This window comes from Bombus vancouverensis, chromosome 9, assembly GCF_051014615.1.
Source record: "Bombus vancouverensis nearcticus chromosome 9, iyBomVanc1_principal, whole genome shotgun sequence".
Lineage (NCBI taxonomy): Eukaryota > Metazoa > Arthropoda > Insecta > Hymenoptera > Apidae > Bombus > Bombus vancouverensis.
The window spans coordinates 9,385,414-9,398,939 of NC_134919.1; the positions used below are offsets into that span (position 1 = coordinate 9,385,414).

A 13,526-nucleotide genomic window follows, 5' to 3' on the forward strand; every position below is an offset into this window, starting at 1 on the left:
TAGGGGATTAGGGAATGTATTGTAGAATTTGTTGCAAACGAGAAGTGTTGTTAATAAGTGTTATCTATGTGATAAGAAAATAATAGCAGAAACGGTAATAATACAACTTTATTATGTGACACAATCAGGCGGTTGAATGGTTGTATCGAATTGGAAGATGGGATGGTGTATGTTTGTAATTACATGTAGAAGTTGTAGAAAATGTATGGTTAGCGATAAAACGCTATACATCTATATACTTCAAAAGTATCTAAACATTTACTTACTCTTAACGAGATGTATGCACTTTAGTAACAAAATTACGAATAAGTCAAAGTACATTGATTTTACTTTTTGTGACAGCATATATGACGCGATCAAATTGATTTTTAAAAGTGAACAAATATAATAACTAGACTGCTAGATATACAAAATTAAATTTCCTCTGATCATAATACTCCACATCTTTGACAAAGAATAAAATCATCATAAGCCTTCCTATTTATAATTTCGTTATAATCAAAATAACATTGTGCCAGAAAGAATCAAGTGTTCACATATTATTGACCATTTTAGAGTACATTTCGAAATAGTGATGCACGTGTACGTTAAGAAGTAACGAAGAACGATGGAAATTATCCCGCGGAGGACCACGGAGCCAAATGAAAGGCAGAAAAGCAAGCAATCTATCTGGGAGTGCATGAGCCGTAACAAAGATCGTGATACATCGAAGGGTATTATTCGACCGGAGGAATCTCCACGTTCTTACAGCGTCCCATTACCTCCACATTACTGTCCGGGAATTGTAGCAACAATTCTTTCCTTCCCTTGATACAACGCGCTTTTACCTTTATCGTGAAAAACGTTCAATTGGTTTTCCATCGCTCCTCAACATTTACTCGCGATCAGTTTAAAACCTCTCGCAGAATCTACTCCAATGCGCCTTCTGTCCCTGTCTGGCAAGAATTCTAGGAATGTTGCACAATAATTTCGCGTATAAAAATTGCGATCTGCAGCTACGCCGTTTTATTATCGCGCTCTTATTGGAACACGTGGCAACAATTGTCTGCTTTTACGTTTCTTACGGACATTATGATCGCATATTTACGGGAACAGGCTGCGTTTCATTACATTCCATGGTGTTTATGTTATTTTTACAGGAAGATAGGTTTTTGTATCTGGATTTTGACATCTGTTCTTGCTTCTTTGATTTCTCTCCTTGTTATTGTATAATTTTGTTCTAATGTGTGTAATCGTTATTTATTAATAATAAAAATTAACACTTTGAACTTCAATCGTGACGCTACGGTGATATTGATAACGTGGAAATTATTTCTTGTATAGTTTTATTTCTTGTATAAAAGTATGCGTAAAAATAGAGGTTATTGTATAAATGAATTTACAAAAGAGTTCATAATATTTTTCTCTTTGAAGCGAAAGTTTTCGTTCCAAAACATTTCATTACAAAAGTATTCTAAAGTGAATTATAGTTACTGAAAAGATTCTCAGGTTATTAAAAGTTAAAGATGGTGTAGACTTAAAGCACAACACCACAGATGCTTCAACGTTAACTTTCTGAAACGAGAAATAGTGTGGATGATTGATATAATTTTGTTGTTATAAGGAGTTGTACAGAATAAAACACAAATTAATATATTGGAAGAAATTTAAACAGCAAAATAATTTATCTACTTTTATCATTACTTTTAATCCTTCAATGTTTACATCTCTAGTTGGAATCAAACGTACTAAGGTATCTAAGTAGATAAAGAAACAAGAATTTTATCTCTTTATTCTAGTAACGTAAATCTGATTTTCACTCCACTTTTACTTTAAAAGCTTTTGAAAAATTCCATATTTGACTTTAAACAATAATTTAATTAAGTAAAAACTTAAGTAACGTTCAAATTGTATTCTGAAGTTACCTCAATATCGAATTAAAGAAGTATCAAATTGAAAAGAATACCTACTGGATTTAGGAATCTTTCATTTTGATAGAATATTTATAAGTGTGAAGTAAAACCGGAAACCGGTGGCATATTTTGTAACACAGTGCGCAGAATCTCGTTTTGGCTCGCGTGCATAATTCGTTAGAACGGATGACCGAGCACGGCCGCAAAATACGCTAAAAGTTGCAGGAAAATGTGGAACGTGGAAGTTTTGCAGGTTTGTGCGACTGGCCAGAATGATAAATCGTTTAACGTAATTTAATTATATGGCGGTGTATAGCGCGGAAATGGAAGCGGTGAATGTAGGATGGAATAAATAATTACTTTCTATGACAGATATTAATGAGCCCGTTGGCTTATAGATGCATTAGAGAGTCAAACTTTCAATCTTGAATGGACAACGTTCGCATTGTTGCATTGTTCACAAATTATAAAAAGTTGTCTAGATTAAGTTCCAAACGATATCTCTTATATAATAATAAGTAATAATGGATTACGATGGAAAATATTAAATGTGTCAGAATAATACGAATTTAGAAATATATGAATGTTGAGAAAGAAAATACTAATATGTAGATAAATATTCGCGGCTAGTCTGATGTTATGATATTCTAATTATTGAAAATGTTTTAGTGCAATGAAATTAGCTTATATCACTAATTCTGTCATTGGAAAAATGTGTGTACTGCTTTGCTCATAACATTTTAGTCTATTGTACTTATTAATTTGATAATTGCCTTAAATTTTGTAATTGGGTTTCAAGTTGAGTTATGAGTTACAACAATAAATACAAGGACACGAATCTCCACGATTTTTCGTTCTAAATATAAATTTATCTAAAGCTTCGTTCATACAGTAAAAACACTGCCTAAAAAACTCCTAAAATTACGATGTAAATTCGTTCGACTGTCGTCATTATATGTATTTTCAACTCATTATGTTTTCCATCTTCGTAGGTTATCTTTTAATCATAGAAAGCATGTCGTGTATTTTAACGTAAAACTTTTCTTAATACCAAGAATTAAAAATATTCTAAATTAAAAGTATTCGAAACGGAGAAGTAGCTCATCTGAAGTCGTCGGAGGTTTTGCGATGCCTTTTGCACTTATAAATTTGGTACCGTCGAAGTAGGTCGCCCCTTCTGAACTTTTCACCGAACTTTCTACCTGGAAACTTCGATTCCTCCGCAAATAGTGTTACGTCCGAATTTTCAACGATTCGACTTCGAAGAAACTTACCCATCCAAGATTATCAATCCTGCTCTTCTCAAAATTATATCGCGTTAGAGGAGAATTAATCATGTTTCTACTAAAACGATACAGATTTATGTTTCATTTTTATTACGAATAATCAATTCCACTTTTTCTCGATTTCAATTCATGATTAACGTTCCATTCTCGAAAAATAAATTGTTTAGGTACTTCCATGAATTAATATGTTACGAAAAAGTGACATAAATAATAGAAAATTCTAAGGTAAATTTAAAAAATGATGTTTGCGATATAGTTTTCTTTCTTTCGCTTTCTAATTTATGGAATTGATCAATGCAGCTTCTAAACTACTTAAACACTAAATAGGTAGACGATCTTTTTGCTAGAACACGTAATTCCTCTTTTAAATATTGGACATTGTTTTTATTGAGATACGTTGGTAAATTTCTGTGTCAACAGAATGAGAATTAATTGGGCAATTTATATACTCAGAACTCTAACGAAACATTATTCCGTTTCTGTTTTAGTAAACGTGGTGAATGGCGAGGTGCTGCATATTGTGAAGATAAGTCGATTGCACATGGGATCATACTTGTGCATCGCTTCGAACGACGTTCCACCGCGAGTTAGTCAACGCATATCTCTTCGTGTGCAGTGTGAGTATATACTGAAATATTTTCCCATATACCTACCCCTCAAACAGTAACCTGGCATGCTTGTTTATTAGATTACTTTATACGCACGTTAATCCTAAACAATATCGTTAAATTTTGTAAACGCGTTATACGAACTGCAATCACACGGAAATACTTCTCTTTCGAAGTGAAGCTCTTCAAAATTCTATCCCTGACAAAGCGCTTGAAATCTTCTGTATAAAAATGTATTTGTTTACCCTGCAGTTATGTTTTACATGCAATGAAATTAAATTTTCGAAAATTATATTTTATAAAATATTTAAAACATTTTTAATTACTCGTGCAGAATGACTTTCAGTTAGATTTCATTGAATACACCGGTGTGCGTGTAAAACGATTTTAAAAAATGTAAATATATAATTCATAAAAATCTTGAAAATAAAATTACAAAATTTGTCAGTAGCGAAAAGATTATAGGCCATTATCAAAGCCTATACAAAACGAGACATTTAATACCTCTTTAATAAAAGTATAATAAATTGTTGTAATTTGTTCTCGGAGTTAAAGTCGAATTTCAATTCATACAAATTTTGATACCGAAAGAATTACAGGAGCTAACGTATATGTATATGTAATGTTTCGTAACTGTTTCACATATTGATATAATGAAACAAGTATTATTATTCGTTGGAATAAAGTTAACAATTTAAATAATTCTAACCATTTAGAATCATATATACCAATTTCTCAAATTACATAGTGTATACATATCCAGAAATAAATTGATAGAGTAATGTCACTCATTAGCAAATTAGATTAGAATCTCAGAATTGATGGTGCTTGGCACAATGAAATGGAAGAAAGACATTGCATAGGGCTGAAAGCAAAAGCACAATTGCAACGAGTCAGGAACGATGGATTGATGAAGCAGGAAGAACGGTAACAGGGTGCATTCTAGTCACAATATCTCGATAAAGAGTGGTTGTACGGGCCAGCGCCGTTGCATTAGGTCGGTTTTCAACGTCTCATTTAGCCAGCGATTTACGAGCATCCACTTGACCCAGATATGCACGATGTACCCAGGTTCGTTTATTCCCTCTCGAGCGTCACGTTCGTCCAGTTTTGGGGTGCGAAACGCGTTTCCGCCCTGTCTTTTCCGACACATTAGTCTCCGTTCTACCGCACGGATAAGTACGAGCGTTAATAATCGCCCGACGAAATTTGAGTTATCGTTTTCTAACGGAAAGTTTTCAGGAGGGTCGCGAATGCACATGAGACCGTACATAAAAGACAGTTCTAACAGTAAGTCACATTAATTTTCAGTTGTTTTCTCCTACTTTATTCCTTATTTATTATATTTTATATTTTTTAATATCTTTTATCCTTAATAATATCCGTAATATTAGGAATACTAGATTTGAGTATACGTAATAGTTTAATAGTAAGGATATTGGATTCGACATAGATTTATTGAATTTTGATTTTTATTTCGTATTTCTAATTTCGAAAGTTCTCTGTCGTGAAAGTTGTCAACTCGTAGAAATCTAATTCACCCGCGCAGTAAATTAAATTATAAACTATACAACTATTAACAACAAACAATTATTAACAAACTATTAACATGAACTATATTATAATTAAATGTACATAATGAGATTGAGACTGAGATTTTTCATAACTTCAATCGCGACTTACAGATATTTATGATTATATAGCATTGCGAAATTAATGTAGCATCATCATATTGTTAACCTAAGGTTTGTAAAAATGGAAGTCTATTGTCTAATACGTATAATTTATGGAACATTAGGCTATTATATAATTTTCATTTTCTATTTCGATACAAAATTACAGAAACCTTCGGCAGCTATTATATTTTGCACATTATATCTCCATAAATACCTACAGCTTAAAAATAACATTTTTACACAACGCTAGTATCTTATCTAATTGTTTCCAAACAACAAAAATTTCTGTTCGCTCCTTTAATTCAAAAGAAGTCCTCAAAACTCTTCGAATCCTCGTAATTCACCAATCCAATTAACGTCATCAAAGGAATAAAATTCCAGCGACTTTTTCCAAAGAATTAGATCGATGGCTGTTTGAAAATCTTTGGCGATCAGGTTGATCAGCTAATGGCTGGCCAATATCAGCTCGATAACTCAACAAAAACGTCAAGGGGAAAGAATATAGAGTGGACATGGGACACGATCCACCAATGATATCGTCCCACGGCGTACGCCGCGTACGAGGTAGTAAATCGTGATTTACGCTAGTCCGTAAAAGACGGAACTATGTATGACATGATATTGCGGCGGAATATATCTATATCGATCGTTTGGCTGGCGAAGGTTTCGCCTGTTATACCGTATAATAACTAAAAAACTTTGCAGAGGAATGTTTTCGCCTCCGCTAAGGAAAGTCTTGCGTTGGGCGGGATCATGGTGGCTCTGTTTAAGTTTCAAGTGCATGGAAACTTTATAGAGTCCGCGGAAAAATGGAGAAAATTAAAGAGCATAAAGGCGGTGTCTATGAAACTGGTGGCAACCGCGGTGCTCTCAAGGCATTCGTTTTTACCGCATAAAGGGCGGTCGAGTTGAATAAAAGGAAGCCGCGGTCCGTAGAAAAATTTCACTCGCCGACGAGAGCAGTTGAAAATAAGCATCTGTTCTTTAACCGCGGGAGCTGGTAACGCTTTCAGTCCTCTGAGAGGGTTTTATGGAATTTATAGCTGCGAATTGTCTTTGACAATGTTGCTCGTTTTTAACCGATTGCTAGGAGAGACAAAATTTGGAGATGATTAAATAGAAGATTGAGCAGGATTGTATTGAACAGGAGAAAGGAATTATTTGTGTTTCTTTCTTTTTTACAGTTTTATTTATTAACTTTTTACAGAAGAGTCAAAGGTTTATGTTTGCGCTAAACAAATGGAAAGTCAATGTTTTATCGAAATTTATAATAAGTTGGTAGATTTGCTAGGATTTATTGAGTTACGAGCGAGAGAGTTCTAATGCACTTGATTACACAGTTCGAATATGTAGTTCCAAATTTCTAGAGTACAAAGCGTAGAAAGTTTGGTTGCTGAAATTCAAAGCACTTCTAATTCCGAAAATTGACTCAAGCTATTTCAAATATCTGCTTTTTTGGTTTCATAACAATCCCCGTATTATTCCGATTAGAAATAAATGTCTTCACGAGTAAATAAATATTAAAGGAATGACACAAAACGTTATACTAATTGCTCAGTACAACATTTGATTTCTATTCTCCTTTTTATTCGTCTTGCATAGTATAACACGAAGTAAAAGCAATCTCGTATTTAAAAATGTGTTTATAATCATTATTTCCCTTAATTCATTATTTAGATTGAAAATGTACTTTTTAACTTCAGACAGAACAATGTCTTTCAAATAAGCTGATTTTATTCTTATATTACTTAAATGTAATTATATATTTCTTGTATTATGTATTTCTATAATACAAATATTAATCCTACCTGGCTTTATTAGAAAGAAACAAGTATGATTGCAGGTGTTTCTTTATATTACTTGAAGAATATATAGATATATCTCGTTTTTTCTAAGGGCTAGACATAAAAGAGATAAAATAAAGTGTTTCAAAAGCGAAAATATTATTTCAATTAAAGAGAGAAAGAAATTAAATATATCACGTTAATGTTTTTATCGTTACAGTTCCTCCTATGCTTTCGATACCAAACCAGCTGGAAGCGGCATATATTGGACAAGATGTCACGTTGGAATGTCACACCGAAGCTTACCCTACCTCGATTAATTATTGGACGACCGAACGCGGTGACATGATCGTCTCTGGTAATTTTAACTTTAATATAGTAATTATATATGTATATGCCTCAATTGTAGTAATCTGCTAAACAAAAAGGTATTAATTTTATTGAACAAATTTAAGAAGGAAACATTTATTCACGTGGATGTAAATCGAAATATGCTCGATACGATTTCTAAAATAAATTAGAGGTCGTTATTATTAAAATTAAATCTAAAATTAGAAAAATTAGATTATTCATTGATATACATATTTTAAAAATTGACTCAAATGGAATGTTATTCAGATTTTATCGGTGCCTTCGAATTTATTTACGATTTTGTTTAAATTGTAATTGTTGCCTGCCTTATGAGAATTTGCTTGTGGTGTCTCGTATGTGCTGTTTTTTATATCACAACGTCTCTCATGCGTGGAAGCCTTAAAAGGAAGTTATGTCGACGACAGAAATATGTTCCCGTAAACTCTTCACAGTAAAGTTGAGGAAATACCTTGCTACGTAACGTTCTTGCAAAAGAACTTTTTATATAGTTTTGTTGATAGCATCATTAATACTTTCTTTTTTATGCTAGGATATCATATTCAGCATATAAGTTCAAGAATAATATAAATATTTCTTTTTATATCAATTGTTACGTTTTTTTTATGGTAAAAAAAATAGTCGAACATTCGCTAGAACCCTAATATTTACGAATAAAAAGTTCATATATCTTGAAATATATGATAATTCAAGAATTTAATCAAAGTACAATTTTTTTCGAAAAATTTGTATTTGCAAAACTGCTATGTGAAAAATGGAATAATACGTATACTAAGAAATACAGAATCAATTAACCCCCACGTTTTCTTATTCTATACAAACGATAGAGAAAGAAATTACAAAAATTTTAAATTAAAGATTTAAGAAATTATTGACAATACGTAAGGAACTACAATTTATTCTGGTTTTTCAACTAACTATGTACACACGCGCGTTTGTTGAATCACAGATTCCATAGAACGTTTGAACGTACGTTTCAAACTGAAAGTACTAAAAAATTCACACAAGTTCAGGTCGTTTGATTTACCATGGTATTTGCTCTGTCGCGTACTGTAAACTGTTTCAACGTAGGAAGAATATGGTTTTATTTGCCTAGGCAATTACCATTCTATTGTAGGCGATAAATATGAGGCGGTTTCCACCGACAACGGCTACAACAAGTACATGATGCTGAAGATTAGAAATGTCGGCCCGAGGGACTTTGGTTCATACAAATGCGTGGCGCAAAATTCTCTTGGCGGAACAGACGGTGACATCAAATTGGATGGTGAGCATTTTTCAGAAATTCTATCAGTATTACCTTCCATTTTTGGGAGATATAGATAGACTGAAAGCGTTTCAACCTTTGACCAGAGAACTATGTATAATATGTGGTATCGTAGTATAGAAAATTTAAAAGCACTAGCATTCTTCAATATAGTCTGTACTGCTTTCTTATATAATATAAATTTTCTGATGATAAATAAAGTAGTGTCAAATAACGATTACCCTATTTTTACAAATTAAAAAAGTATTTGATTGTCCTACAATAAAAATAACATATTTTAATGCATAAAATAAAATTTGCGTTCAAATATTTCATCTGTAATAATTGAATAGTGTATTACGTCATCGATATTGCATATAAAAAGTGTGAAAACCAAAATATTCGGAAACGAAAAGAACATCTTTTATATATCATTTTGCAATAATAAAGTACTCAATTGATTCCCAATGGACTTTACGCTAAAACTCTTATCGTTAACAGTCGAAAGCTATCGATCGTTTGACGAGGTCAAGCGTCCTTATCGTTTCAACGTGATTCGTAATTGGCGATTAAATCTACGAAGGATATATTTATCCCGGGAGAATATGCTTTTCCACCTCCTTGGACGAATAAATTGGCTGAAATTAAAAGTTTAACGAGATATATCGTACGGTCGGTTGCTACGAAATGAACACGGTGGAAGTTCACTCTCGAATTTTCCCGGTTTTCCAATATATTTCGTATTTCGTATAGAAGTTAAATTCATTCCTGTACTGTTGAGCACTTGTACGAATTTTTTTCATAAAGGCATGTATATTTAGGCATAGAATATAAACATGTAGACATGTAGATTGGATCCCAATAAAAGAGAAACAGATGAAATTATTTTTTTGTTGACAATATTTTCAATACAGATCGTTCTGAAATGTCTTTCTCTCATTTTAAAAGTTCTTGTTTAAAATAACTTTCATAATGTTCGATATAACAGTATTCATTTCGTACATATAAAAATCTGAATATTTTGTTGAAGCAGGAAAATGTACGAAAACATATTTTCAATATCTCATTGTTGTTTTACACACAAGTCGTTTATATATATATAAATTGTCACGTACGCGGAAAATTGCAAATCGATCGGAGATAAATCAGGGAAATATACGAGATAAGGTAGAACTTCAATACTCAGTTGATGCAATTTTCGTAGAATCATTTTTTACTACAATTCTCTATCGTTGCGCTGAGCTTTTGATATACAAGTATTGAAATACGAAAAAAAAAAAATATATTAAACCTTGAAAGAGAATCAGCCAATCTCCATCTTAAACAAGCAAAGAAAAGTTAGAAATTTCTTTTATTGTTTCCTTTTTTTTTCTAATACCTAATACCTTTACAAGTCTAAATTCTGCATGTGTGCAAAGAGATATTGTCGTGCACTAATTGAGAAGCAATTTCTTTATTTTCACAGAAATCCCAGCACCATCAACCACGTCTACTACACCACCACCTTACCACGTGACCTCATCAATGAAGAAGAATGGTAACTACCTTGAAATCTAGCAGGTGTTCAGCCTATTTCCTCTACATTTATCTCAATTTTAATCACTCTATAAAAACACCCAAATGTCGTGCATACCACACGAAAAGTCATGACAACGTAAACCTGTGGCGTTTAAATATTCGCGAAAAAGCGAGGAATTAGGCAGAATACTCGACATTAATTTACAAATAAAATAGCACACACACATGCGCGCGCGCACACGCACGCGTACAGAACCCTCTCGATGGCACTTTGCATCCATCCACCCTTCTTGTTTTTTTCCCCGCTGGAGCAAGGACATCCATTCCCGCGTCTCCCTCCTGCGTCATGACGTCCCCGTCGTAAAACACGCCATGTAAAACCGCCTTTGTGTAATGCATTTTAGGTAGAAACGGTAACAAGAAATTACGACAACGACCTATCGACTACGAGGTCGAGGAATGGCGAAATTCAGGTCAGTAAATATCTATTTTAACGCGGGCCGCGTACCTCAGGCATTTCCCACGACGATACAACTGGCTGGCTGCCTGTTGTACCGCTTCGTTCGAGTAATTAGCGTAATTAAAACCTCGTCAACGGTGCACATTCGAGGTGGAGAGATTCTCCAGTGAATCCACTAAATTGCCAATGTTCGGTGATACCCTTTATCCGTGAACGAATTACTTCACGTTACTTGGTCCCCTTTAACTGGCTGGAATGGATTTCAGAATTACGCTTTCGACGACAGTGATTTCACTGATGGATCTTCTGTAACCCCACGTATCGATCTCCTGCTCTTACGTTTCTGATCTCATTTCTTTTTTGTTCTTCTTTTTCTTACATTTGCAATTTCGCGATCGCATAAACATAATGTTGATCTTACGATTCTGAAGAGATTTTTCGTTGAATTGAGATAACGAACTTTAAGTGAATAATTGGATCAATTCGTATTTATATATGAAAAATTAATTAAAGAATACTGAGATATATTATGTGAGTATTTTAGGAATTAAAAATTGCAATTTTTGTTTTATAATAAAGTAGAAAAGATTTAAAACAGGCCTGCTTGCTCCTTGTTAATAATATTTGATTTAATTATTTTCTACGGTACCTTTTTATGATTTCTACCATTATGGACAAGAAGATTATTTAAAAGATACACTGACTCATGAAAGTAACTAAACATTTTACGAACAGAATTTGGATGTTTACTCGTTTAAACATAGGTTTTCTTTATTTTGGTGCGATGAATAGTAGAAATATTAAATTATACATAAAAAAAGAGACTTTCAAAAATTGAACCAAATATTCTTATTTCTGGTTAAAAATTCGGGATTTTTTTATTAGATAATTAAAAATAGTACGATCTGAAGTTGCACGGACAGATATCCTGATATCAATTAACGTACTATTCTAAGTAATAGGAGATTGCAAGTGTTAGTGGAAAACTGATCTCACCGAAGTTGCTAATTAATTTGTACTCATCAAATATCGATATTTTTTCATACATTCAACTTACATGTTCGTATATCTATTTGCGAGCTGAAATTGTACTGAAAGTCCTTTTTAGACGCGCCAGTTCGAGAGAAACTCCAGGCCCAAAGACATCAACAATAGTTGGCACTACTATGAACTTCTTTTTCAGCGCACAGTAAGTGCTTTCACTTCAGTTCGAGAGTCTTATATCAAGAATCCCTACTTCAGATATTGATCGAATGAAATCGCAAAAAGTATCCAAACTTTTTAATACGATGTTCATTTTATTTTAATTGAATAGAGTAAAGATTCTAACGAGTGTTAATCGACTTTTGTTTCAATCTGGAGATTATAAGACTTTATTGATTTTATTTCTATGATAATTTAATTATTAGAATTTATCGATCAGTCCTAAAAAAACGTTCTTCAATTATTATCCTAAAGTATCTGGAAATATACAAGAATATTTTACTTTCAGATAAAACATTGCACACTTACAATTTCATATTTAATAATTAATTATTTTAATATCTCTTTTATTCAATTCTTTTTTAATTTAATTCTTTAATATTTAATTTTATAATATTATATTTTTTAAATTTCCACATTATAGCACGAATATTTATTTAGAATTGTATTTATTCATAAATTGAAATTTTTTATTAAAACAATTGCACATACAAATTACAACTTACTGGTTTAATTTATATTCAAATTGTTGAGATGTAAGAAAGGAATGTAAGGAAATATGAATTTTATAATTGATCAGAAAACTTCGTCTGATTACTGTGTGACACGAGGTATAGAACGAATTCCATTTAAAATGGGGCTTGGTAGTTAAGTCGGAAGACAAATTTTCTCCACGGTTTTATTTTCTTACGGCTGCTGGTCTGATTCCAGTCGGTGCCGTTTAAAGTATCGCATAGCTTATGAATATTGAACGTTGTAATATCTTATGAATACGCATGAGAAGACCAATCCAGCGAGTTTAACTAGCGTTAAATTTCGAATATCGATTAAAAGTCTAAATATTCCGCGAAGAAATAATGCATTAATGTAAAATTACGTGCGTACTAAGTATGACCAATGAAGAGAGAACTTTTATTCGCTTCTTTCGAATAATTATGCTGTATGTAATAAGCTGAGCGATTGGAAATAAGTGGGAAGGTTGAAGTTCGAATGAAATATAATTAAAAATGATCTAACACGTGATTTAACTAAAAAAGATAGTCAAATATTAACATCAGAAAATAAATAGGATACTATCACGTGAATTTTTTGTACACAACATTTTCTTCGAGAATGGTCATGAAAAGTTTGATATCCCAAATACTAGTTTTATAATATAAATTTTATATGTATTTCAAAAATTGCAACTTTATGTCTATCCTATGCGACCTTCAGTGAAAACGTCGCAAATTTTCTCCTTTGTTATCGATAATTTAACACAAGTAAAATAATAATAAAGTACTTAAATAACAATAGGTGTAGAATTTGAAATAGAAAATTTTGTGCGATTGATCGCTTCCTTGACATTTTACATTAATTGTCACATTTCGTATAAAAGCAGTAGGTGTCTCAATACTCATGAACATCGCGGGGGTGGTAGATAAAACGTCTTGCCGAGGGCACTTTCGTTTCGTATGCCAATAAATTGGCAGCAACTGGCACCG

At 32.6% G+C, this 13,526-nt stretch overlaps 1 protein-coding gene across 7 annotated transcripts in view; it reads left to right on the forward strand.

Moving 5' to 3' along the window:
- LOC117163442 (neurotrimin) overlaps positions 1 to 13,526 on the forward strand; it is a 298,534-nt gene that overhangs the window by 274,122 nt on the left and 10,886 nt on the right. For 4 of the 7 annotated variants that reach the window (XM_033345713.2, XM_033345712.2, XM_076621359.1 and 1 more), the window contains exons 6-10: positions 3,667 to 3,795; positions 7,467 to 7,604; positions 8,712 to 8,882; positions 10,327 to 10,398; positions 10,784 to 10,852. In XM_033345713.2, coding sequence (XP_033201604.1) covers positions 3,667 to 3,795; positions 7,467 to 7,604; positions 8,712 to 8,882; positions 10,327 to 10,398; positions 10,784 to 10,852 — 579 coding nt within the window. Of the gene's footprint in view, positions 1 to 3,666; positions 3,796 to 7,466; positions 7,605 to 8,711; positions 8,883 to 10,326; positions 10,399 to 10,783; positions 10,853 to 11,947; positions 12,041 to 13,526 lie in introns of those variants that run through there. The other 3 variants (XM_033345717.2, XM_033345714.2, XM_033345715.2) reach the window with 3 other exon arrangements.